Source organism: Somniosus microcephalus, chromosome 3, assembly GCF_052327205.1.
Source record: "Somniosus microcephalus isolate GS21.2 chromosome 3, FLI_Smic_1.0, whole genome shotgun sequence".
Classification (NCBI taxonomy): Eukaryota; Metazoa; Chordata; class Chondrichthyes; order Squaliformes; family Somniosidae; genus Somniosus; species Somniosus microcephalus.
Window position 1 is genome coordinate 27,841,342 of NC_140989.1, and position 27,117 is coordinate 27,868,458.

The window sequence follows — 27,117 nt, forward strand, 5'->3', positions numbered from 1 at the left end:
TTCTAACGGGGCTAAAAATAAACTTACCTTTCTTTAAAGTATTTAAAAATAATAAACCTGTGGAAAAAATGTTTTAATTTTAAATAATTCACCACTTACCTTGTAAAAAGCAGGCCGATGTGCACGCGCTGCCTCTCCTGCGCACACGTTCCATCTCTCAACCTCTTCTTTCAGGGGAACGGAAGTGCCGGTTTCCCGCGCATGTGCAGTGCATGCACGAAACCGGCACTTCCATTGGGCTTATGGGTGAGTACCCCATGCGTACTCACCCGTGGAGACCCGAATTTCTGGGCCATGTGTGACCATAATTCGGTGAGATTTAAGGTAGTCATGGAAAAGGACAAGGATGGACCGGAAATAAAGGTTCTAAATTGGGGGAAGGCCGATTTTAATATGATAAGGCAGGATCTGGCCAATGTGGACTGGGATCAGCTACTTGAAGGAAAATCCACATCGGAACAATGGGAGTCTTTCAGAAAGGAAATTGAGAGAGTACAATGGCAACATGTTCCCATAAAGGTCAAGGGTGGGACCAACAAGCCCAGGGAACCTTGGATGTCAAGGGATATACGAGAATGGATTAGGAAAAAAAGGGGGGCTTTTGGCAGATACAAAGGACTAAAGGCAGAGGAAGCCCTAGAGGAGTATAAAAAGTGCAGGGGGATACTTAAAAAAGAAATTAGGAGAGCGAGGAGGGGCCATGAAATAACACCGGCGAGCAAAATAAAGGAAATCCTAAGGTGTTTTATAAGTATATTAAGGGCAAGAGGATAACTAGGGAAAGAGTAGGGCCCATTAGGGACCAAAGTGGCAAGCTGTGTGTAGAGCCAGAGGATGTAGGTGGGGTTTTAAATGAATTTTTTGCATCTGTGTTCACTATGGAGAAGGACGATGCGGACATAGAAATCGGGCAGGGGGACTGTGATATACTTGAACATATTAGCATCGAGAGGGAGGAGGTACTAGCGGTTTTAGCAGGCTTAAAAGTGGATAAATCCCCAGGCCCGGACGAGATGTATCCCAGGCTACTATGTGAGGTAAAGGAGGAGATTGCAGGGGCTCTGACACAAATTTTCAGAACCTCTCTGGTCACAGGGGATGTGCCAGAGGACTGGAGAACAGCTAATGTAGTACCATTATTATTCAGGAAGGGTAGTAGGGATAAACCAGGGAATTACAGGCCAGTGAGCCTAACATCAGTGGTAGGGAAATTATTGGAAAAAATTCTGAGGACAGAATTAGTCTCCACTTGGAGAGGCAAGGATTAATTAGGGATAGCCAGCATGGCTTTGTCAAGGGAAGATCATGTCTGACCAATTTGATTGAATTTTGAGAGGGGGTGACTAGGTGTGTGGATGAGGGTAGTGCAGTAGATGTGGTTTACATGGATTTCAGTAAGGCTTTTGATAAAGGCCCGCATAGGAGACTGGTCAGGAAGGTAAGAGCCCATGGGATCCAGGGTGCCTTGGCACATTGGATCCAAAACTGGCTTAGTGGCAGAAGGCAGAGGGTGATGGTGGAAGGTTGTTTTTGTGACTGGAAGCCTGTGTCCAGTGGGGTACCGCAGGGATCGGTGCTGGGTCCCTTGCTGTTTGTGGTCTACATTAATGATTTGTATGTGAATGTAAAAGGTATGATCAGTAAGTTCGCAGATGACACGAAAATTGGTGGGCTGGTAAATAGCGAGGAGGGAAGCCTCAGGCTACAGGACGATATAGATGGGTTGGTCAGATGGGCGGAACAGTGGCAAATGGAATTTAACCCTGAAAAGTGTGAGGTGATGCATTTTGGTCGGACTAACAAGGCAAGGGAATACACAATGAATGGTAAGACCCTAGGAAAGACAGAGGATCAGAGGGACCTTGGTGTGCATGCACATAGATCCCTGAAGGCAGCAGAACAGGTGGATAAGGTGGTTAAAAAGGCATATGGGATACTTGTCATTAGCCGAGGCATAGAATATAAGAGCAGGGAGGTTATGATGGAGCTGTACAAAATGCTGGTAAGGCCACAGCTGGAGTACTGGTCGCCACACTATAGGAAGGATGTGATTGCTTTGGAGAGGGTGCAGGGGAGATTTACCAGGATGTTACCTGGGCTGGAGCGCTTCAGCTATGAAGCAAGACTGGACAGGCTGGGGTTGTTTTCCTTGGAGCAGAGAAGGCTGAGGGGGGACCTGATTGAGGTATACAAAATTATGAGGGGCATAGATAGGGTAGATAGAAAGGAACTTTCCCCCTTAGTAGAAGGGTCAATAACAAGGGGGCATAGATTCAAGGTAAGGGGCAGGAGGTTTAGAGGGGATTTGAGGAAGAACATTTTCACCCAGAGGGTGGTTGGAATCTGGAACTCACTGCCTGAAAGGGTGGTAGAGGCAGGAACCCTCACAACATTCAAGAAGCATTTAGATGAGCACTTGAAATGCCATGGCATACAAGGCTACGGACCAAATGCTGGAAAATGGGATTAGATTAGACAGGGCTTGATGGCCGGCGCGGACGCGATGGGCCGAAGGGCCTCTTTCTGTGCTGTATAACTTTATGACTCTATGGCCTAGAAATTGGGTTGGGGCGCCAAAGTCGCCTGAGCGCAGGATTTAGCGCAGCGTTCGAGGCTTTAGCGATCGTCAGATATTCAGTTTCATTGCCCCTAGAGGGAGACGGGGCAAGGCTCGAGGCGCTCCGCGTCCCTCTTGGGGTGCTGAAACTGAATATTGCAGCGCAACGTGCCGCAGCGCCACATGCTGCGGCACGGCACGCTGCGGTACTGCAGGCCTTCCTCCCATTGTTAAGGGGGAGGGGCCTGCAACAACGCGATCCCCGCTCGCGAGTGCCGGCAAACGAGCCCGGCACCAAGAAGTGCCGGGCTCTCGGGAAACAGCCGGCAATGCCGCGGGGGGGGGGGGGGCGGAGTCAGGAGGCCGGGGACGGAGGTGCTGGCAGGCGGCTGTCGAAAAAGGCGGCCACCCCGCACCTCCACCTTAACTTGCGCCGCTGCCGGCACAGCAAGGCCCCGTGAACCGTCATCGGTGGCGGCGCAGCGCAAATGGCTAACGCCACCGTTAGCGCCCCTGCTGAATATCGCGGGAGGCGCAGCCAGTGGCGCTACAGCCACTGACTGCCTCTTTAGGCGCTAACAGGTGGCGCTACTCACCCAATTTTTCCCCCTATGACTCTAATTAGAGATTAGAGGCATAAGACACAAAGGCCTAGAAATTGGGTATAGCCCCGCTTGGGGCGGTAGAATTGGCGCAGCACAAAGTTTATAGCCAGACGCAACTTTTCGCCACCTGGCACGATATTGGGTTGCATCGCCCCTAAAGGTGATTGAGGCGCGAATTCAGGCATTACACGGGACTCCTAAGGCGCTAAACTTCTGGCGCAACCCAATATCGGAGCGGACGGGCGCAGCGCAGGTGCTCTCAATTACCGATGACCACGACACTTCCAGGCGCCGGCCAGCTCTTAAAGGGGTGGGTCAGTCAGCTTCAGCATCCACACTCTGCGCCTTGCAGGCCTCAGAATCAGCGCAGGCCCTTCTCTGGCGCTAAAAACTTGGACCAGATGGAGAAGGTGAGACAGAGAGCAGAGCGCTTCACCAATGAGGCTCTGGAGCAAATGGTGGCCGCAGTGGAGCGCCGGCGAGATGTTCTCTACCCAGACAATGGCAGGAGGCCGAATCATAAGGACTACCGACGAGCTTGGAGGGATGTATGCCAGAGGGTCAACTCCAGCAGCATGGTGACCAGGAGCCCTGTCCAATGCAGAAAGAAATTCAACGACCTCACTCGGTTCGTGAGGGTGGGTGTTGTTTCTGCAAACTTCTGCATCCCTTCATTTGCACCTGACTTTATGTGTACAGGGTGGCCTGTGCCCCATTGGCCATCTGCCAGCAAGCACCCATGGCCCTTTCTGGGCACACACATGCACATTTGACTCAAGGCATCATGTAAGGGCTCTTGCACCATGGGGGGCATGAGATGATCACTCAGGGCATCAGGTAACATATCTTCCTCTCCTTTCCCCTGCAGTCCAAGCTGGCGAGGATTGGCAAAGACCAGCTTCGCACCGGTGGAGGACCTCCACAAGTGGTCACTCTCACGGATCTCGAGGAGAGAGTCCACCAGATTCTTGGAGGACGTCTGAGTGGTGCTGTAACCACTGCAGCTGCCGACCCCATTGTCGACAGCGATGGTAAGGTTCTCACCTTTTACAACTGTCTCCTTCCACTTATTCCCCCCGCCAGCATGCTTTCTCACTGTGGACCCATGTCATAGCCTTGCCGCAATCTGGCATCCCTTGCTGCCAAGCTGTCCTTTTGCTAAAGCCACTCTTCCACCTCCCTGCTTTCAGATGCTGCATCACCAGCTCGGGAGCCGGGCCCTCAAGCTGCCAGTGCCAGTGCCTCCAAAGGCTCAATGAGAAAAGTACTGTCCAACAGAAGGTCAGCAACTCTCTCCAGCAACGATCAGAATGGCCAGCCCAAATGGCTGCAGCTTTTATACTAGTGCTGTCCCCTTTAAATAGCGCCCCCTGAGTCCGGGAGGGGCCTGGGAACGCTCCATCCAACTGTCACTAATAGCGCCAGGCAGAAAGGTTGCGGGCGCTACCGAATTTTCGGTCCGGGGTGCCAAAAAGGCGTTGCACACTGAAATGACGTCATGATCTGCCTGCGCCCACGGGCGCGCGCAAAGAGTTAGCGCCGGCGCTAAAAGGATACTCAATATGGGAGGTGGCGCTATATTCACTGTGCCTGCCCGAAAATTGGGTAACGCCCCAATTCTCGGGCTCTTTAGGCACTAATCGCTGGCGCTACCAACCGAATTTCTAGGCCAAAGTGAATTACTGTCTCACATAGAAAGAGTATCTGGCGCCCTAGACATTGTTGTGGGAGTAAGCAAATGGATAAATGTTGCAGTTCCTCCAGTTGTATGGGAAGGTGACAAGAAGTAGGGGCAGAATGAACCAGGGTACTGAGGAAGGGTCCAGTACCGCTGAAAACCAGAGAAATGTTCTTGGTTGTGGGATTATTTTGTAGGTGGCGGAACTGGCAGAAGATGATCTGGCAAAAGAGGCTGATGGGATGGAATATACTGTTGTGTGAGGATTGGAAAGGGAAAAATAGGACAACATAATCAAGGGTCCTATTGCCCACTGTGGAAGGGTGACCTTGACTGAGGAAAAGGACATTTCTGAAGCACTATTGTGAAAAGTAGAGTCATCAGACAAATATGACAAAGAAATTGAGGAAAAGGGATATTGCAAATAAGGTGGAAAGAAGAATCAAATTTGTTATGGGAGGCAGCTGGCTTGTAACAACATATGGCCAGAGATGGGCAAAAGAAACCCAGGAAGGGAAGGGAAGAGTAAGAAATGCAGCACCCAAGGGTGAGAGATAGGCGATGGGGAATCAACTGTCCTACTTTTCTGATGCACAGCTGTTAGAATATTGACTATTACTTGTTGATAATGTGTAATGTGGATTAATTAATGATCTCATAGTAAAGGATCCTCTAGGGAAGAGTGATCTTGGATGATCTGTTTGAGTGTGAGAAACTTGGGTCTGAAACTAGTGTCCTAAACTTAAATAAAGGCAATTACAACGGTATGAAGACAGAGTTGGATAAAGTAGACTGGAAAAATAGATTAAAGGGTAAGATGGTAGATAAGCAGTGGCAGACATTTAAGGAGATATTTCGTAACTCTCAGCAAAGGTTTATTCCAGTGAGAAAGAAAGGCTCTACGAGAAGGATGAACCATCCGTGGCTAACTAAGGAAGTTAAGAATGGTATCAAATTGAAGGAAAAGGCATACAATGTTGCGAAGATTAATGGTAGGCCAGAGGATTAGGAAATTTTTAGAAACCAGCAAAGGATGACTAAAAAAATAATGGCCCAGAAATTCGGGTCTCCACGGGTGAGTACGCATGGGGTACTCACCCGTAAGCCCAATGGAAGTGCCGGTTTCGTGTATGCATTGCGCATGCGCGGGAAACCGGCACTTCCGTTTCCCTGAAAGAAGGGCTTAAGAGGTGGAATGCATGCGCAGGAGGGGCAGCGCGTGCGCATCGAACGTACGTTTTTTTTGCAGGTTTTCCCGGGAGGGTAAGTCTCCAGAAGTTAGACATGTAAAAAGCAGTCGCAAGGCCAACTTTTTTACAAGGTAAGTGGTGAATTAATTAAAATTAAAACATTTTTTCCACAGGTTTATTATTTTTAACTACTTTAAAGAAAGGTAAGTTTATTTTTAGCCCCGTTAGAAAATAAAATTATTTTTTTCAAAAATTTAAATTATTGTTTTAAATAGTTATTTCATGTAATTTGTAGTTTATTTTAAAATTGTGATTTTTAAACATTTATTTGAAGATTTAGTGATGTTTGGGGGCTTATAGTATTTATAGGAAACTTATGAATGAAGCATTCCCTGCTACCATTGGCTCTCTGTGGCCCACGTGATCCCAGGGGACGCATCGAACTAAATGCGCCCCGGGATACGCAAGCACTGCGCGCCGGCAGTTAGAGGAGGCCCAGGATCGCAATTCCACGGGGGCCCACAGCACAATGGCCGGCGCGCAAAATAAGTGCAGGTCGGGGGTTGCACCCGCGGGAAGCCCCCGACCCGAATTTCTGGGCCATTAAAGAGGGAGTAGATTATGAAAGTAAACTAGCAAAGAATATCAAAACAGACAGTAAGAGCTTCTACAGGTATATAAAAAGAGAGTAGCTAAAGTAAACGTTGGTCCCTTAGAGGATGAGACTGGGGAATTAATAATGGGAAACGGAAATGGCAGAGACTTTGAACAAATATTTTGTATCAGTCTTCACGGTAGAAGACACTAAGTATCCCAATAATTGATAATCAAGGGGCTATAGAGAGGAACTTAAAACAATGACTATCACTAGAGAAAAAGTACTAGGCAAACTAATGGGACTAAAGGCTGACAAGTCCCCTGGACTTGATGGCCTGCATCCTAGGATCTTAAAAGTGGCTGCAGAGATCGTGGATGCGTTGGTTGTAATCTACCAAAATTCCCTGCATTCTTTAAAGGTCCCAGTGGATTGGAAAACTGCAAATGTAATGCCCCTATTCAAGAAAGGAGGGAGGCAGAAAGCATCTGCCGAACATCTGTCATCAGGAAAATGCTGGAATCCATTATTAAGGAAGTAATAGCAGGACATTTAGAAAATCATCATAAAACAATGTTGACTCTGCTTGATTGTATGAAAGGGAAATCGTGTTTGACAAATTTACTAGAGTTCTTTGAGGATGTAATGAGCAGGGTGGATAAAGGGGAACTAGTAGATGTAGTGTATTTGGATTTCCAGAAGGCATTCGATAAGGTGCCACATAAAAGGATACTGCACAAAATAAACCAGGGGTCACAGTCCAAGGATAAGGAGTAAGCCATTTAGGACTGAGATGAGGAGGAATTTCTTCACCCAGAGAATGGTGAACCTGTGGAATTCTCTACCACAGAAGGCAGTTGAGGCCAATTCATTAAATATATTCAAGACAAGGAGTTAGATATATTTCTTAAGGCTAAAGGGATCAAGGGATATGGGGAGAAAGCAGGGACAGGGTACTGAATTTGGATGATCAGCCATGATCTCATTAAATGGCGGAACAGGCTCAAGGGGCCGAATGGCTTACTCCTGCTCCTATCTTCTATGTATCTATATAATAGCTCACGGGGTTGGGGGTAATATATTAGCATGGATAGAGGATTGGCTATCTAACAGAAAACAAAGAGTCGGGATAAATGGGTCATTTTCAGGTTGGCAAACTGCAGGGATCAGTGTTGGGGCCTCAACTATTTACAATCTACAGTAAATTCTTGTATCAGGCACCTACAGGACTGGGATGGTGCCGGTTGATTAAAAATTCCGGATAACGGAGAGGTATACCTACCAAGGTAAGAGAGCCTCGTTACACAGCCACAGGTACTGGAGTCCCAGTTACACGGCCACAGATCCAGGAGTCCGTGTTACAGGGTCACAGATCCAGGAGTCCCGGTTACAGGGCCACAGATCCAGGAGTCCCAGTTACACGGCCACAGATCCAGGAGTCCCAGTTACAGGGCCACAGATCCAGGAGTCCCTGTTACACGGCCACAGATCCAGGAGTCCCGGTTACACGGCCACAGATCCAGGAGTCCCGGTTACACGGCCACAGATCCAGGAGTCCCGATACAGGGCCACAGATCCAGGAGTCCCTGTTACACGGCCACAGATCCAGGAGTCCCGGTTACACGGCCACAGGTCCAGGAGTCCCTGTTACACGGCCACAGATCCAGGAGTCCCGGTTACACGGCCACAGATCCAGGAGTCCCGGTTACACGGCCACAAATCCAGGAGTCCCGGTTACACGGCCACAGATCCAGGAGTCCCGGTTACACGGCCACAGATCCAGGAGTCCCGGTTACACGGCCACAGATCCAGGAGTCCCGGTTACACGGCCACAGATCCAGGAGTCCCGGTTACACGGCCACAGATCCAGGAGTCCCGGTTACACAGCCACAGATCCAGGAGTCCCGGTTACACGGCCACAGGTACTGGAGTCCCGGTTACACGGCCACAGGTACTGGAGTCCCGGTTACACGGCCACAGGTCCAGGAGTCCCTGTTACACAGCCACAGATACAGGAGCCCCGGTTACACGGCCACAGATCCAGGAGTCCCTGTTACACGGCCACAGATCCAGGAGTCCCGGTTACACAGCCACAGATCCAGGAGTCCCGGTTACAGGGCCACAGATCCAGGAGTCCCAGTTACACGGTGATATACCTATCAATTCCTCCAATAAAAGGCGAAGAGTTACGAAGGTGACTAAAGGTTTTTATTGACTAAATAACAGAGCCCACTCTCGTGGGTGATCCGATCCAAGCAGGAGGAATACCAGCCAGTCGCTCACCTTTATACCTGGCCTGGTGGGTGGAGCCAAGGCGGAGTCGGCAGTGGTCATCCCAGGTATAGCAGTGTGGCAAGAGGCGACCTCGTACCGTGATACAATAGTGGTCAGTGATACAGTTATAACGAACAGTGGTGAACAGTGCTAACTACTAACAGTGATACGATAGTGAACGTGGTTTACCACATTCACCCCTTGTTTAGAATTAAGTCCGGCGGGGTGAAGTGTACTACCAATTCTGGTAGGTCAGTCTGTCCGGAGGCTTCGTAAGCCTCTCCGATCGCCGCAGCGGTGGTGTTGCCTTATCCGGTGCTGGTGCCTTATCCGGTGTTGATGCTGGTGTTTGCGTGGTCGGCGAGGGCTCGTGGGGTTCCGGCATGCCGTCTACCTGGACTGAGGTTGGGGGGGGTGGTGGCGGTGTTTCCGGATCGGCTGAGGGTGCGAGGTCTCGTAGGGAGACAGTGTCCTCCCGCCCGTCTGGGTACGCCACGTAGGCGTACTGGGGGTTGGCGTGCAGGAGGTTCACCCTCTCGACCAGGGGGTCCGTTTTATGGGTCCTCACGTGTTTCCGCAGCCAGACCGGCCCCGGGGCGGTCAGCCAGGTTGGTAGAGTGGTTCCCGTAGTCGACTTCCTGGGGAAAACGAACATTCGTTCATGGGGGGTGGTGTTAGTGGCCGTGCAAAGTAATGACCGGATGGAGTGCAGCGCTGTCGGGAGGACTTCTTGCCAGCGGGAGGTTGGGAGGCCCTTAGACTTTAAGGCTAAGAGGACGGCCTTCCATACCGTCGCGTTCTCTCTTTCCACCTGACCGTTACCTCTGGGGTTGTAGCTGGTGGTCCTGCTTGCTGCAATACCTCTCTCTAGGAGGAATTGCCGGAGTTCCTCGCTCATGAAGGAGGAGCCCCGGTCGCTGTGTATATAGTTCGGGAACCCGAACAAGGCGAAGAGGGCATTCAGGCACTTAATGACCGTGCTACTGGTCATGTCGGGGCAGGGGAAGGCAAAGGGGAAACGGGAGTACTCATCAACGATGTTGAGGAAGTACACATTACGGTCAGAGGACGGGAGGGGCCCCTTAAAGTCGATGCTCAGGCGCTCGAAGGGGCGGGTGGCCTTGATCAGGCTTGCTCGGTCCGGCCTATAGAAGTGCGGTTTGCACTCCGCACAGGTCTGGCAGTTCCTGGTCATGGTCCTGACCTCCTCGATGGAGTAGGTCAGGTTGCGGGCCTTAATGAAATGGTAGAGTCTGGTGACTCCGGGGTGGCAGAGCTGGTCGTGGAGGGTCTGAAGCCTATCGATATGCGCGCTGGCGCATGTCATTCGTGAAAGGGCATCAGGGGATTCGTTCAGCTTGCCTGGCCGGTACAAGATCTCATAATCGTAGGTGGAGAGCTCGATTCTCCATCTCAAAATCTTGTCATTCTTGATTTTGCCCTTCAGCTTGTTATTAAACATGAAAGCCACCGAACGCTGGTCGGTGAGGAGGGTAAATCGTTTGCCTGCCAGGTAGTGCCTCCAGCGCCGTACTGCCTCCACGATCGCCTGGGCCTCTTTCTCGACCGACGAATGTCGGATCTCGGGGCCCTGTAGGGTCCTTGAGAAGAAGGCCACTGGCCTCCCCTCCTGGTTTAGGGTGGCGGCTAAGGCGAAGTCGGATGCGTCGCTCTCCACCTGAAAGGGGATGGACTCGTCCACTGCGTGCATCGTGGCCTTGGCTATGTCTCCCTTAATGAGGGAGAAGGCCGCGCACGCCTCCTCCGTGAGGGGGAAGGAAGTGGCTTTCAGGAGGGGTCTGGCTTTGTCCGCGTAATTGGGTACCCATTGGGCATAGTAGGCGAAAAGTCCCAGGGTTCTCCTAAGTGCTTTAGGGCAGTGGGGGAGGGGTAGCTCCATGAGGGGGCGCATTCTTTCTGGGTCGGGGCCGATGATTCCGTTCTCCACTACGCAGCCGAGGATGGCAAGGCGCGTGGTGTTAAACACGCATTTCTCCTTATTGTAGGTGAGGTTCAGCCGTTGGGCCGTACGGAGGAATTTCTCCAGATTCGCGTCATGTTCCTGCCGGTCGCGGCCGCAGATAGTGACGTTATCTAGGTAGGGGAATGTAGCCTGCAGTTCGTTCCGGTCAACCATCTGGTCCATCTCCCTTTGGAAGACCGAGACCCCATTAGTGACACCGAAGGGGACCCTAAGGAAGTGGTATAGGCGCCCATTCGCCTCGAAGGCGGTATACTGGCGGTCCTCAGGGTGGATAGGGAGTTGGTGGTAGGCCGACTTCAGGTCGATGGTCGAGAATACTTTATACTGTGCAATCTGATTGACCATGTCAGATATGCGGGGGAGGGGGTATGCGTCCAGCTGGGTATATCTGTTTATGGTCTGGCTGTAGTCGATGACCAGGCGGTTTTTATCGCCGGTCTTTACGACTACGACCTGGGCACGCCAGGGGCTGCTGCTCCCCTCGATAATGCCCTCTTTCAGGAGGCGCCGCACCTCAGAGCTAATGAAGGCTCTGTCCCCGGCGCTATACCGCCTGCTTTTGGTAGCGACGGGTTTGCAGTCAGGGGTAAGGTTAGCAAACAGAGAGGGTGGCGGGACCTTGAGGGTGGAGAGGCTGCAGGTGTTACGCGGTGGGCGGTTTAACGTTTGCTGGTTGTTGACTGTGAGTGGGGGGAGGGGTCCACCGTATGCTAGGGTTACGCTTTGGAGGTGGGATTGGAAGTCCAGCCCTAGTAGGACGGCAGCGCAGAGATGGGGGAGGACGAGGAGTTTAAAGTTTTTATACTCCGTGCCCTTAACCGACAGGGTCACGACACAGTAGCCGCTGATGTCCGTGGCGTGGGACCTCGATGCCATCGAGATTCGGCTGCGCGTTGGTAGGACAGAGAGGGAGTAGTGGCTCACCGTGTCTGGGTGGATGAAGCTCTCCGTGCTTCCGCTGTCGAACAGGCAGGTCGTGGCGTGGCCGTTCACTTTGATGTCCATCATTGACTTGGACAGATGGTGCGGGCGGGCTTGGTCCAGGGTGACGGAAGCTAGTGTGTAGCTGAGCGAGTCGTTGTCATCTGCGGGCGAGGCGGTCGGGCGTGGTGAGTAAAATGGCGTCTCCCACGAGGTAGGGCCCCATGAGGCACTATTGGGGTCGGTTGCCTTAATCAAAGATGGCCGCACCCATGACTCATGTGTGGGGATGCTGGCCTCAGTTGCCCTAAACAAAGATGGCCGCCCCCATGACTCATGTGTGGGGATGCTGGCCTCAGTTGCCCTAAACAAAGATGGCCGCCCCCATGACTCATGTGTGGGGATGCTGGCCTCAGTTGCCCTAAACGAAGATGGCCGCCCCCATAGTTCGCATGCGGCACTGCTGGCCTCTGAGGATCCGCTCCTGCAGGCCTTGGAGAAGTGGCCTTTCTTCAGGCAGGTTTTACATATGGAGTTCTTGGCTGGGCAGCGCGACCTCGGGTGCTTCTCCTGGCCACAAAAAAAACAGCCGGCGGCCCGATCGCGGATGCCCGATGTCGGGGCCGGTGCCGGGGGTGGCGGGGCCGGTCGGGTCCGGGACGCCGACGCAGAGGTAGGTCCCGGGGGCGGCGCTGGGAAGGGTGCTGTGGTAGGGGTCGGGCCCGAGTCCCAGGGTCGCGAGCAGTACCTGGTGAATGCTTCCTGATCTTGGTGGGCCACTTCCAGGGAGATAGCGAGGGCTTCAGCTTTTTCCATGCTGAGGTCTTTAGCTTCCAGCAGTCTTTGCCGTGAGTACTCGGACCGTAGGCCTTTCAGGAATGCGTCGCGGATATTATCTTCAGTATTTTCGGCTGCCGACACCGATTTAAACTCACAGTTCCTGGCGAGTGCATATAGCGCCTGTGAGAATTCGGCTACTGATTCTCCTGGCTGTTGCGGCCGTGATCTTAGGAGGTGCCTAGCGTACATGTAGTTTACCGGGGTCCGGTACTTCTGTTTCAGCAGGTTGATGGCGGTCTCGTAGGTAGTCATGTCCTCGATGAGAGTGTATACTCTCGGGCTCAGTTGTGCCTGCAGGACACTTAGTTTGGATGCCTGAGGGACGCTGGATTCTCTCAGGTATGATTCGAAGCAGACCAGCCAGTGTTTAAAGTCTGCGGCTGAGTTTGCTGCTCGTGGGTTCAGGTCCAGGTACGGCGGTCTGAGGGCTCGCAGCCAAGCTGGCTGGTGTGGCTGTGCTCCTGGGAGCTGCGCTGGTGGCTCCTCCGCCGGTTGTGACTCGTTGTCGGACATCATTAAATTTAGTCAATAAAATTGATATACCTATCAATTCCTCCAATAAAAGGCGAAGAGTTACGAAGGTGACTAAAGGTTTTTATTGACTAAATAACAGAGCCCACTCTCGTGGGTGATCCGATCCAAGCAGGAGGAATACCAGCCAGTCGCTCACCTTTATACCTGGCCTGGTGGGTGGAGCCAAGGCGGAGTCGGCAGTGGTCATCCCAGGTATAGCAGTGTGGCAAGAGGCGACCTCGTACCGTGATACAATAGTGGTCAGTGATACAGTTATAACGAACAGTGGTGAACAGTGCTAACTACTAACAGTGATACGATAGTGAACGTGGTTTACCACACACGGCCACAGATCCAGGAGTCCCAGTTACACGGCCACAGATCCAGGAGTCCCTGTTACACGGCCACAGATGCAGGAGTCCCGGTTACACGGCCACAGATCCAGGAGTCCCTGTTACACGGCCACAGATCCAGGAGTCCCGGTTACACGGCCACAGATCCAGGAGTCCCGGTTACACGGCCACAGATCCAGGAGTCCCGGTTACACGGCCACAGATCCAGGAGTCCCGGTTACACGGACACAGGTGCAGGAGTCCCGGTTACACGGACACAGGTGCAGGAGTCCCTGTTACACGGCCACAGATCCAGGAGTCCCGGTTACACGGCCACAGATACAGGGGACCCGGTTACACGGCCACAGATCCAGGAGTCCCGGTTACACGGCCACAGATCCAGGAGTCCCGGTTACACGGACACAGGTGCAGGAGTCCCGGTTACACGGACACAGGTGCAGGAGTCCCTGTTACACGGACACAGGTGCAGGAGTCCCGGTTACACAGCCACAGATCCAGGAGTCCCGGTTACACGGCCACAGATCCAAGAGTCCCGGTTACACGGCCACAGATCCAGGAGTCCCGGTTACACGGACACAGATCCAGGAGTCCCTGTTACACGGCCACAGATCCAGGAGTCCCGGTTACATGGCCACAGATCCAGGAGTCCCTGTTACACGGCCACAGGTACGGAGCCCCGGTTACACGGCCACAGATACAGGGGACCCGGTTACACAACCGGAGGTGCAGGAGCCATGGTTACACGGCAAAAGGTACGAGAACCTCGGTTACACAGCCACAAATATACATTAAAATTTACCTTTGGGTTCCTGAACCTACTCCTGAATTTTGCCGGTTATTAGAGAATTCTGGATAATTAGGTGCCGTTTAAACGAGAGTTTACTGTATATTAATAACTTGGATGAAGGGACTGTGTGTAATGTAGCCAAATTTGCTGATGATACAAAGATAGGTGGGAAAGCAAGTTGTGAGGCGGACACAAAGGGGTAGATTTTCCACGAACCTGTCGGGAAGAAGGCAGGACTTCAACTTTCGGGTTTTTGACCCGCCTACATCGACGTCCGGCCAATCCGCGCGATTTTCCCTTGATTGACCTTGTTAAGCCCGCCCAGCGGGCTCAGCAGGCCAATTAAGGGCCACCTGGCAACAGGTGACATCACAGACTGCAATTTCATCTGTCAAGATTTCTTGACAGATGAAATATCAGTGTTTCACAGTTGTTTGAAGCTGTGAAACACTGACAGTTTGTGTTCTAACATGAGTCATTCTGCACAGACTCAGTTAGAACTGTCACCGGCACTCAAAGCTGAAGGCTGTCACTTCTCACAGATCGCAGCCGTTCAGCTTTAAGTTCCGGCTGAGTGATGGGCTCCCGACGGCTACAGGAAGAAAGACTGTGAAGGTAACTACAGATAAGTAAAAGTTCTTTACACACTTTCGACACACCAAACACACTTACCTTTGCATTCATGCACCCATCACTCACCTGAGCACCGACATTGCGACCCCTCCAACTCCTTCAACCCCATGGCCCGCCTGCTCAACCTGGCGTGGTTTGGAGCCGTCGGGAGTTCCACACGAAACCCCTCAAAATAGGGATTAGGCTAAAAACTGCCTGTTAGGCAGTTAATTGGCACTAATCCCTTCCCACCTAGTTTTGGCGGGTCCCAGTGCGGGGCAGGCACCCGCCACCCCTGAAAGTTGCGTGGGGTGGGGTTTTGGGCGGGATGGTGTCAGGACCCCCAAATTCGGGATTCTCCCCCCCCTGAAACCCCGCCCGATGGCTCGGGGAAAATCGGGGCCAAAGAGTCTGCAAAGGGATATAGATAGGTTAAATGAGTGGGCAAAAATTTGGCAGATGGAGTATAATGTGGGAAAATGTGAGGTTATCCACTTTGGTAGGAAGAATAAAAAAGCAAATAATTATTTAAATGGAGAGAGACTACATAATGCTGAGGTACAGAGGGATCTGGAGGTCCTCGTACATGAAACACAAAAAGTTAGCATGCAGGTACAGCAAGTAATTAGGAAGGCAAATGGAATGTTGGCCTTTATTGCAAGGGGGATGGAGTATAAAAGCAGGGAAGGTTTGCTACAACTGTACAGGGCGCTGGTGAGACCACCCCTGGAGTACTGCGTGCAGTTTTGGTCTCCTTATTTAAGGAGGGATATACTTGCATTGAAGGCAGTTCAAAGAAGGTTCACTAGGTTAATTTCTGAGATGAAGGGGTTGTCTTGTGAAGAAAGGTTGAGCAGGTTGGGCCTATACTCATTGGAGTTTAGATGAGAGGTGATCTTATTGAAACATATAAGATTCTGAGGGGGCTTGATAGGGTAGATGCAGGGAGGATATTACCCCTATGGGGGAATCTAGAACTAGGGGGCACAATTTCAGGATAAGGGGTCGTCCATTTAAAATGGAGATGAGGAGGTATTTCTTCTCTCAGAGGATTGTGAATCTTTGGAATTCCCTACCCCAGAGAGCTGTGGAGGCAGAGTCAGTGAATATATTCAAGGCGGAGATAGACAGATATTTGAGCTACAGGGGAGTCAAGGGTTATGGGGAGCAGGTGGGAAAGTGGAGTTGAGGCCAAGATCAGATCAGCCATGATCGTATTGAATGGTGGGGCAGGCTCAAGGGGCTGAATGGCCGACTCCTGCTCCTATTTCTTATGTTCTTAAGTTGACCATTTTCCCATCAGACCCTGCCTGTGTCCAGCAAGTTAAAATGTCCTTGTGACATACTAGCTGAACTTACAGATAACAGATTTTGTTTGGGTACAAGTTGTAAGAATCAGACACTTACAGATAAGAGGAGAACCTGCACATTCCAGAGGACAATAACAAGCCTGTAAGAGAGATGGAGGTTGAGGAGATTAGGTCACTACATAAACAGCTCATCTTGAGTTGGTAGCGTAGCGTCAGGTTGGTGGGATAATTAATAACTAGAAGATAAGAACAGAGATGGGTACATGCAGCCCAAGGCATCCGAATAGTATAAAGATAAGCATCCTCCGTCCAAAAGTTAGAGCTCTCAGGACAGTCAATAGTCCATAAACTCGAAGGCAGCCCACGAAGATCAAGCCTGATCACCTTGAAGTCCGCGGGGAAACCAGGTTGTATTATTTGTTGACATTTAATGTAAGACTGTAGAACAGCTGCAAAGAACAATACTGTTATTAATCAATATATTAAAGCTTGTTGTTTAAAACCACTCGGGCCAGAGTCACGCAGAAGTTATTGTTGAAAGACTAACGACCTTACATTGCAACAGTTAACTACGGTAAGAAATCCACTAACAAGAGCTTTAAAAGCAAATATGAATGTAACCCAATTTATCTATTACCAAAGTAAAATGCTGCAGATGCTGGAATCTGAAATAAAAACAGAAAATGCTGGAAATACTCAGCTGGTCAGGCAGCATCTGTGTGGAGAGGGAAACGGTGGTTATGACGGCGTACTCTCAGAGTACGCCATCATACCGCCTTTGAAATTGACTGCAAGTTCGGGATTTGCGCATGCGCTCAATCCCAAACTTGCGATCTGTTAAGATGAACCGCACCGCCTTGGAAATCCCAACTGCTGGCGCAGAGTTGGTCTAATTGCCCACCAACTGCCCAGCAATTATGTACAATTTTTTTTTTTTTTTTTTTTTTTTTAAACAGTTGATGCAGGCACAGGGCCTGTTCAATCAGCATAAGGGAATTAGATAGAGACAGTTACTCATTCTATTAGCTCCGGAATGTGATATAATGAATTTTAAAACTGTCCCAAACACCACCAATGATGAATGTACAGATTTTTCAGATCATTGTTTGGGCTCTGTTGTATTTATGTTTGTATCACCTGTCCATGTTATTTTATCTGAAATTTCACAGAGCTTCAACGATTTATCAGAACTCTCATTTCTAAATTAGATTGAAGAATTAATTCCCAAATAATATTTTTAGGTGGATCTGTGTGTGTGTGAGAGAGAGAGGGGATCAGTTGGGAATTATTTATTCTCCCCTAGTCCTTATAATTATTCTGAAAATACATCGGCTGACATGCAATATAAAGTTACCAGTATTGGAGGTAGGCGCTTTCCTTTCGGTGTACTGATTGGAGCACCGGCCCACGTGATCCCAGGTACGCTTCCGGACCTGGGGCCCGTGGGCCATTCCGCTGCGCCCTCCAGTACGCAGCGTCAGAGAGCAAGTTCACGAAAGAGGCATCGGCTAAGTCCGTATTCTTTTCGCAGGGTACTCCGCCGACCGCAATTTCTAGGCCAACTGTTTTCAGGTCGATGGCCATTTCATTTTCATTACCAGCCGGGCCACTAATGGAACTGACTGAACTGCATTTCCCCATGTGGAGGCATCGTGCAACAGGACATAAATCTGTACATTTATACAAGGCGCTGTGGCGTCGGCTGGTTGGGAATTTTGGAACCTTTTGCTATCTGGAAATAACGTATCGCTTTTGAACACGCTCACGTTGTTTTACTGCACAAACCCTTCTCTTTAAAAAGGTGGTACTGCGTGAGGGATCCATATGGCCTTTATTAGCTGCGCTGCCCCGCCTCGCCTACCTCCACACGCCCGAAATAACATCGACGCCAATCAGCAGCACCATCGCCGCTGCCGCCACACCGCGGCTCAGCATGCTCGCGGGCCCCGCAGGCAGCCGTTGATCCGCACGAGCCCGAGCCGTCAACCGCTCGCTCGCTTCCCGCCTGGCTGCGTCATCGCGTGATGCCCCGAAGGCAAAAAAGCTTATCCTTATTGGACGGCCCATCAACCACCTGACCAGTTTTTTTTCAAAAATTCCCGCCGGTTAAACCGCGGCTCCTCCCCGAGCGACGTGAGGTGACGGGACATCGACTCTACAACGCTGAAGAGATTGGCAAGGGCTGAGAGCGCCATTTTGGTTTTTTTTAATGAGAGGAAACTTTATTATTGAGTTGGCAAATCAGTGGTTGAAAGTGTTTTATAATGTTCCGAAAGATAAGACTTAATCACTGCCTCTCCAGAAATAGCTTCTCTACCCGCTTCCAAACTGTCACTTCCAGAGTTCCTGAAAGTTTAGTCCTTGGACTCTTCTGTTATGCTGCCCTTCTGTGACATAAATATACAGGCACTAGATCAGCTTCCACGTCTATATTAAACATAGAAACATAGAAGATGGGAGCAGGAGTAGGCCATTCGGCCCCTCGAGCCTGCTCCACCATTCAATGAGATCATGGCTGACCATCCAAACTCAGTACCCTGTCCCTGCCTTCTCCCCATATCCCTTGATCCCTTTAGCCTTAAGAAATATATCCAACTCCTTGAATATATTTAATGAATTGGCCTCCACTGCCTTCTGTGGTAGAGAATTCCACAGGTTCACCACTCTCTGGGTGAAGAAATTCCTCCTCATCTCTGTCCTAAATGACTTACCCCTTATCCTTAGACTGTGACCCCTGGTTCTGGACTCCCCCGCCATCGGGAACATCCTTCCTGCATCATTATTGAGTTGGCAAATCAGTGGTTGAAAGTGTTTTATAATGTTCCGAAAGATAAGATACTTGACTGGACTTAATCACTGACTCTCCAGAAATAGCTTCTCTACCCGCTTCCAAACTGTCACTCCCAGAGTTCCTGAAAGTTTAGTCCTTGGACTCTGACATAATATACAGGCATTAGATCAGCTTCCACATCTATATTCCCGGAAAATAACCAGCTTTACCACTTCTCTTACTCATTCAACTGCCTCCATGGTTGTTCAGCTGCTTGCCCCAGCATGCTGGACAAGTCACAACTTCAGTCACAAATTCCATGCTCTTGCCACTAACCTCCTTCATTGACCATTCTCAAGCTGAACCAGACCATTCTCAATTTTGGGTTTTGATTTGACCCTGAACTGAACTTTAAACCTCACATCTTAGCCATCAACAAGACTACTTGCTACCACCTCTGCAAGAGTGTGTGTCTCCACTCCTCTGACATTGAAGCCCTCATCTCCCATCTCCAGACTTGACTACGGCTAACATTCTTCTTGTTGGCTTCCCATTCTCCACCCGCCATAAACTCCAACTTTTCCAAGACTCTGCACTTAGTGCCATGCCCATTACACCCATTCCCACTGACTTATACTGGCTCCCTAATACCAGCATATTCAATTCAAAATAATTTCTGCATCTATAAATCTCCCACCTGTTGTTGCCCCCACCCCATCTCTGCAATCTCATCCTTTATCTGCTCCTCAACATTGCATTCCTCTGACTCCAGCCTCCTGTGCACCTCCCACCTTTTTGATCCACCATTAGTGACAGAGCTTTTTCTGCCTCATTCTTATTCTTTGAAACTCCCTCCCTAAACCTTTCCTCTTTCCCCTCCTTTCTAACATCCTCAAAACGCACTTCTTTGATCTGAACTGCAGTCACCCCACTTTATGAGCTGGATTTTGCCGGCGCACAGAGGGCAGGTTTGGAGACGGGTCAAAGGGTAAAATCGTTTTGATTGACGGCGGGTTGCGATCCTGCTATCAACCCGCCTCCAAATAATTTTCCCAAGTGTCGGGTCCCCAATTTGCACATGGACCCGACACCTAGTGGCGGGAAGAGGATTAAAGCCAATTACCTGCCTATTAGCAGGTAGTTGCTAGTAGTTGGCAGGCTATTTTTTAATTCTGCTGCTTCTGCTTCGGATTTCCCGACATCCGGACACCACGGCAGGTAAGTGTGGTGTGTTGTGAGTCTGCTGTAATGTTTCTGGATGGATGACAGCTGCAGAAGTGGTGTAAAGGATCCAGTGGTGCACTGGTGAGTCTCAGAGGTAGGAAAATGCTGGGAAATTAATTTTTAATGCATTTACTCATTTCTTTAGGTAACAAGTTTTGAAATCCACATCCAGTGCCACCTCATTGGGAGAACCTCTCTCACCAGTGACAGATCGCTTCTGTCACCTCACCTGCAACTGCCATCTATTCCAGCTTATAGAGGGAGTCATCCTCTTTTGGTGAAACCATAAATTTAGACAGATAAAAACTGTAAATAAACCATTAAAACTGTAAATAAACCAATAAAACTGTAAATAAACCAATAAAACTTGGGAGTCATTGGAGAGCCTGGGTGCAAGAGTTCACCTTTGTACAGTGTTTGCAGCACCTCAAGCACTGAGAAATCAGCTATCAAAAAAAAATTGTGCGTGACCCCTTTAAGAAAACTGGCAGATGACACGTCATCAAATGAGGTCAGCTGACCGGCTTCCTCTTAATTGGTCAGCAAGCCCACAGGGTGGGCTTAACAAGGTCAATCAACGTAAAATCATGTCTGTGGGCCGGATTGAAAGCCGGAAACCACCTGACCCGCCTCCATTGAAAAAAATCACAGCCTCTGTCTTTGTTCATGGCTCAGTATCCATTTTGACTTCACCTATTTGTGGATCAGCTGGAGATTTTTTTTAATGTTGAAGTCACTATATAAATGAGACACAGCCTGGGCGACAGTTTTGGCATAACAAACTTGCATCTACAAAGTACCTTTAACATGGAAGAATGTCCCAAGGAGGAGTAAAAATTAATGTCTAGCAAAAAGTAGGGGGAGTTAGGAGATGAGATCAAATAGGTAGATTTTGAGAAAGTATTTAAAGGCAGAACATGGAGAAACAAGGTGGAGAGGTTTAGGGAGGATTTCCAGAGAATTGGGCCAAGATAAATGAAAGTTCTGTTGCTGGTAGAATGGTGGCAGGAGTGGGGGGTGCAGAGTTAGAGTAAAGGATTTGGGATGCAGCACAAGGGTGGAATCAGAGATAGGATGGGATAAACCACGGAGGCATTTGTAGAGGAGGCTGAGGATTTTGAAATAAACACGGGGGATAGTGTGCCAATGTAGGTCAACAACATTTACATTGATGGCAAGTAGGACTCAGTACGAGACAGGAATGTAAGCAGCAGAATTTATGGAGAGTGGACATTGCGAGGCTGGCAAGGAGAGTGTTAGTGAAATCAACACAAGTGTGGATTAAGAGTTTCAGCTGCAGCTAGCGAGAGGTGGGGATGGAAGTGGATGATGTTGCAGGGGTGGAAGTAACTGGTTTTGATGGTGTTACACCGATAAACTGAACCAATTCCTTGCATTTATAGGATAGTCAAGGGCGCTGAAGAGCATTGATGGCAGATTAGGAAGCGCAGGCAAGAGTGGGTTACCTGCCAGCATTCAGCTGGTGGCAGCTGTAAGTTTATATGTGATAGCGCTACCAGGTGCACGAGATCCACATGCTGGGAATCACCATCACTACATTAATGTAGAGGAACCCTAAAAAGAACAAAGGGACACGTACAAATTAATAAAAAGGAAGAGGATGAAGCTGTACAAGTATATGGAAATTTCTCTTAATTTATGAAAAAAAGGACAGCAGGAAATTTCAAATTTTGTAGCTTGTACTTTATGTGCATAATAATAGGGCTCCTTTCATGGAAAGGATGACAAGTGAACATAAAATATGAAGCTCACATTTAAAACTAAATATTCAACAAGTGTACAAATAACAGCAGTTCAACTATATTATATAACAATCATTTAAATCCCCCAGTAAACATTTTAAAAGTCTTATGGGTCTTTCTTTGACAAAAGATTACCTAATTGTTTAATGTGTAAATAAACAGGATATATTTGCATAATTAATTTTCACAGTGTTCAGTTATAATACTGTAATAAAGTTCCATACAATATAAAATGATTGTTCTTCGGCATTTTAAAACAATCCTTGGGAAAGTATATATATATCCTTCATTGTTTTCAAATCACTACAAAAGAGGTATAAAAACAGCAATGTTAATCTTATGGTTTATAACAACAAGCTTATGTTACATGTTTGAAGGCAATATAAATAATGCAGTATGCAACAGTTTATGCATTCGTTTCCTCAGTTGAAAACATACCGGCAGAGAGACAGTGAGAGAGAGAAAGAAAAAGAAAGTGAGTGTGCATGAGAGCAGAGAGAGATTTGGCAAAAAACATTTGACCTACAGGAAAAATGTAAATAATCGTCTAACCCTCCATCAGTCTGAATTCTTCAGATGTACAGAACTATAATTGATGACAGAGTTTGATTACAGACATTGCACATTATGGCTACAGTATATACAGGAAACTCTCGTTTAAACGGCACCTAAATATCCAGAATTCTCTATTAACCGGCAAAATTCATACTCCGAAAACAACACCTCAATAACCGGAAATGTGTCCGAGTCCGAGTCTCCCGCGGTGGCCGAGTTAGTCAGTGGGTGTAGTTCTCCAAACTGCCACTAAAAGGCTTCTTGGCACTGTCGGCAGTCATTAAAGAGTTATGGATTACCCTCAACTGGCAGTACTGTACTTAATCAAGCATCTTCCACCATCCATTTAACACAACATTCTGTAGGCGAGTACCCAATTACTGTATACTGCACATTTCTTGATTTTTTTATTTTTGTTTGTTAAAAATAGCCTCGGTAGATAACCCTCTCCGTCATCCGGAATTTTTAATCAACCGGCACCATCCCAGTCCCGTCGGTGCCAGACACCAAAGAGTTTCCTGTACGAGGAAATGTAAGTCAAATACTGATATGCACAACCTGTAACCACAACACTACACTATGAATAGTGTGATATTAACTTAAACAAAAGACTTGGAGGAAAGAATTTCCTTTGGAGATTTGTCCTTGCCCATATCTATAAAATAGAAGGGCGATAAACTGGTAAATAGTAAACGTTCATTTGTCTTGACTGTAAATTTTAGCCACAGTTTTACTTCATCTATTTTACTGTATTACTTCTGCAATCTTCTTAGAACACGCAAGCTACATTGCCACTATGTAGAAATGTGGCATCTGGAAAATGATCAGACCTGCAGATCACATTATATACCAATGCAGTTGATTTAGCCTAGCTCCTCACATACTGTTATGACACAAGCAAGGGGCAGCACACCACCACATTACTGATAATACTATCATAAGTGAAAACAAAATGTAAAGTAGGCAATAGCAGACCCAAGCAAGTTACTGTAATACAGTAGGGTTCAGTTAGAATGGATTTGTAAAGGGCAGTCCTTGCTTGACTAATTTAATTGAAGTTTGAAAAAAATCTTGAAGTATAAAGATAAAAAGGTGTTAGAAAAAAAAGATATTTGACAAGGCACCACAGAAGAGGCTTGTTAGGAAAACTATGAAATTGAAATTAAATGGAATATAACCACATTAATAGAGATGGCCCAGGAACAAAAAGTAGGGAGTAAGGGTAAATGGATGTTTTTCAAGATTGGATGGATGTGGATAGAGGTGTGCCCCAGAGAGCCACAGGAGGAATGATATTGAAGTTTGTTGATGATACCAACTTGGGAGAATGGCAAATGGAGCAAGAATGCAGGAGGACACTGGCAGGTTAGTAGATAGGTGGCACATGTAGTTCACTGCAGAGAATGTGAAACATACATTTTGGGGAAAAAACAGCAAAAGGAAGTATACCCTAATGGTTAAATTCTTACCGAGAGATCCAGTGGTGCAAATGCAAAACATCTTCAAAGGTAGAAATGCAGGAAAAGGCCGTAAAAAGGTCAAATATGATTGAGTTTTATGTAATAGATGCATTGAATGCAAAGCAAGAAAGTGATGTTGAAATTGTACAAGACATTGGTTAGATGATGCCTTGCATTTACATAGCACTGTAACATATTCTCGGGACATCCCAAAGTGCTTTACAACCGATGGATTACTTTTGAAGTGCAGTCACTGTTGCTACATAGGCAAGCACAGCAGATACTTTGCACACAGCAAAGTCCCATAAACAGGAAATAAATGAATGAATGACAAAATAATCTGTTTTTGATGTTGTTGATCGCGTCAGCCAGCTGCTGTACTGTGGCTAGTCCTGGGCACCCAATTATAGGAAGGATATTGGAGAAAGAATACAGTGAATATTAACTAGAATATTACTAGGAATTAATGGTTATAGTTTTTAAGCGCGGCTCAAAATATTGAGGCTTTTCACTAGAATAGCGACGGTTAAGAAGGGAGACCTAATATAGGGTTTTCAAAATTAGGAAAGGTTTTGACGCGGCAAATAATGAAAGTTTGTTTTAACTGGTGAATAGGTAACAAGCGGGCACAAACACAAGATCACTAGAAAAATGAAGGGAGATTGCTTACACAAGAGGGTCATTAGAATATGGAGACAGAGCTTATACCATCATTTAACTGGCAACTGGATAAATATTTAAAAGGAAAAAGTACAAAAGGACATGGGGAAAGGACAAAGAAATAGACTTGGAGTAGATAGTTCCATTTGAAGAGCTAGGTGCAACAGGCAAAATGGCCACCTGTGCTGTAAATGTTATCATTCTTGGGGACATTTAAAAAAAAGTGCAACAACCAGCAATTTGTGTGAATAGGACGAGGAGGAAAAGGAATCTATTCTGTCTCTCTTCATCCCTCATTTCATGAAACTATTCCGGTCCATCCAAATATACTACATTTTCATGTCTTGGTCTGTTATTGCTCATTTTTCATTCAGTTCTTTCTTCTCTGGATAGTATTGTAACGTAAGCACTGCAGTTGCATATTCTCTTACTCCATCAGTATAAGGCACATGTCAGCGTCAAGGGTACATTTCACAAGCAGCACAATATAATTCCTTTGTTATCTCGTTCAGTGCATTTTTGGTCTCCAGGGATTACATTTTACACAGACAGTATTACAGAGGAGCAATTTACAATTTTGTTTTTAAGTGAATACCTCCAGTGCACCCCAAAACCACCTGGTCCAATGTAATGCAAGCTACCTGTCACCTCTATCACTGTACCAATGTGAAGCAGGGTTAGACCAAGAATGGTAAGAATGTGAAGCTGCTCTGGCCATCCATATTTAAAATGGTGATTTTGGCAGCATAGCACACCTTTGCTTGAAACCAAATAGGTTTTGTAGGGGATGAGCTTGAAATCTGTTCCTCAGCCTCTATTAATTCTACTCTATCACCTGGTGATCGGGGGCACACAATGGCAAATAGTGACTGGACTTCCAGTTTTCCTTTCTTAGTCTTAAGAAGCATCATACAACTGTTCAGCATCTCCCAGTAATGGCACAGCAATAATTGGGAGCTTATTGTTAATTGTATATTGCAGCATTGGCCATTCTACTGCCACTGAAGGCATACCTTTCCTTTAATGATCAGAATAATCATTCATTGGTAATTGCTTGCATGTTGTTCAGTTTAAACTCCCTCCTCAAATCAGAAAGGTGTCCAAAAAGTAATTCAGAAATGTGTATTCTGGATAGATCTTCAAAAAACTTCCACTGTTTTCATATTGCTGTTCCTTGCTGTTGTTGTAGGTTGTTAACAATGGACTTTCGGGTTAGCATGACTCCTGAAACACAACCACGTCTTCCACCAATTTTGCTGCTAAGGGAGCTCAAGGAACATTGAATGAATGCGACGATGGAGGCAATTCACTCCAGTGTTCAATGCTTCCCAACTCATCATTACGTTGAATGCCTCACAGGTAAGATGAACTATCTGTATTTTTCTCATTTGGACAAATATGGAATTGTTTTGCAGATGGTCAGTGTCGAGGAAAAACTCTCTGGTACTGAAATAGGAATGGTTAAAAGTTTTCCATTTGTTTTCTATGTATAAAATAAAACCCATTACAACATTACAGTAAGTTCCAAAGTTACTCAGACAACTGCTTTTAGCTTCTGACAATGAGTCTTCAGTTTGGGCTCCAAGTAGTGGTGAGGTATACAATAATCCATTAAATTGTTCGCAAAAATTACTTTTAGGCTCAAGTTTTTGGATGTTCACTCACTCTGGACTCTTGTTGCAGGACATCTTCACATGATGTTTCATAATGCAACTTCCTTAAATTATAATTTAACCGTCAAAAATAGATCAGTCCAGGACTTGGCTAGTTAGCATATTTACCTTGATGACACAGCCTTTAATTATACTACAAATTCCAGCAGTTGTTCTTCTCCAAGAAGATCCAAGGATAGACAGTTCATTGAACGTTTGCCATAAAAGGTGGACTTAGTTTTACAATCCGCTGTGGAGTAAGTGTAGCAAAATTGGCTATCTTTGTCTTCATAGATACAGCCAAAAGTGTAGCTCTGGGAGGTGTCTGAAGACAAAGTGGAGCCTAAAGGTGGCTGCTGCTGGTACAGACGTACATCATCCAAACTCTGACTATGGCGATCGGTCGAGTTTCTCGGCTTAGATCGCGAAGCCTGTAAAAGTGAAGACACATTCGTTCATTCAGTGCAGCTTTTCTAAGTTCTGAAAACTTAGGAGAATTTACACTTTCCCTGGGGGAAACTTTTAACTTCTCTTTCTAGTTTTTTGTATATTAATAACCCTGTTGTGGTTACCAAATTTTTTTTGAATTGATGTTACAAATGACTTACCAGCAAGTTTAAAATATTGTAAAGTGATGGGTTCAATAATTTAAATTATGGGAGACCCAAACTGATGGTTTGCTGATCTTCACTGTAAACACACATACATCTTATCTAAACCCTCTCCCAACCAAATAGCTGATGACACAGCACCTTTTAATATAGCACTTATGCAATTACTGATGTAACGTGTGAATGCAAAGAATTGGACTCCA

At 47.5% G+C, this 27,117-nt stretch overlaps 2 protein-coding genes across 4 annotated transcripts in view; both read right to left on the bottom strand.

Moving 5' to 3' along the window:
- The window catches only part of LOC147120927 (uncharacterized), a 49,262-nt gene extending 30,800 nt beyond the window's left edge, over positions 1–18,462 (bottom strand). Inside the window, exon 1 of the mRNA XM_085979713.1 lies at positions 18,081–18,462. Coding sequence (XP_085835839.1) covers positions 18,081–18,286 — 206 coding nt within the window. The 5' untranslated portion in view covers positions 18,287–18,462. The remainder of the gene's footprint in view (positions 1–18,080) is intronic.
- Positions 18,463–25,400: 6,938 nt separating this feature from the next.
- Positions 25,401–27,117, bottom strand: part of LOC147120928 (FERM domain-containing protein 6) — a 108,076-nt gene continuing 106,359 nt past the window's right edge. For all 3 annotated transcript variants that reach the window (XM_085979735.1, XM_085979722.1, XM_085979729.1), the window contains one exon: positions 25,401–26,734. In XM_085979735.1, the coding sequence (XP_085835861.1) occupies positions 26,453–26,734 (282 nt within the window). In that variant the 3' untranslated portion in view covers positions 25,401–26,452. The remainder of the gene's footprint in view (positions 26,735–27,117) is intronic.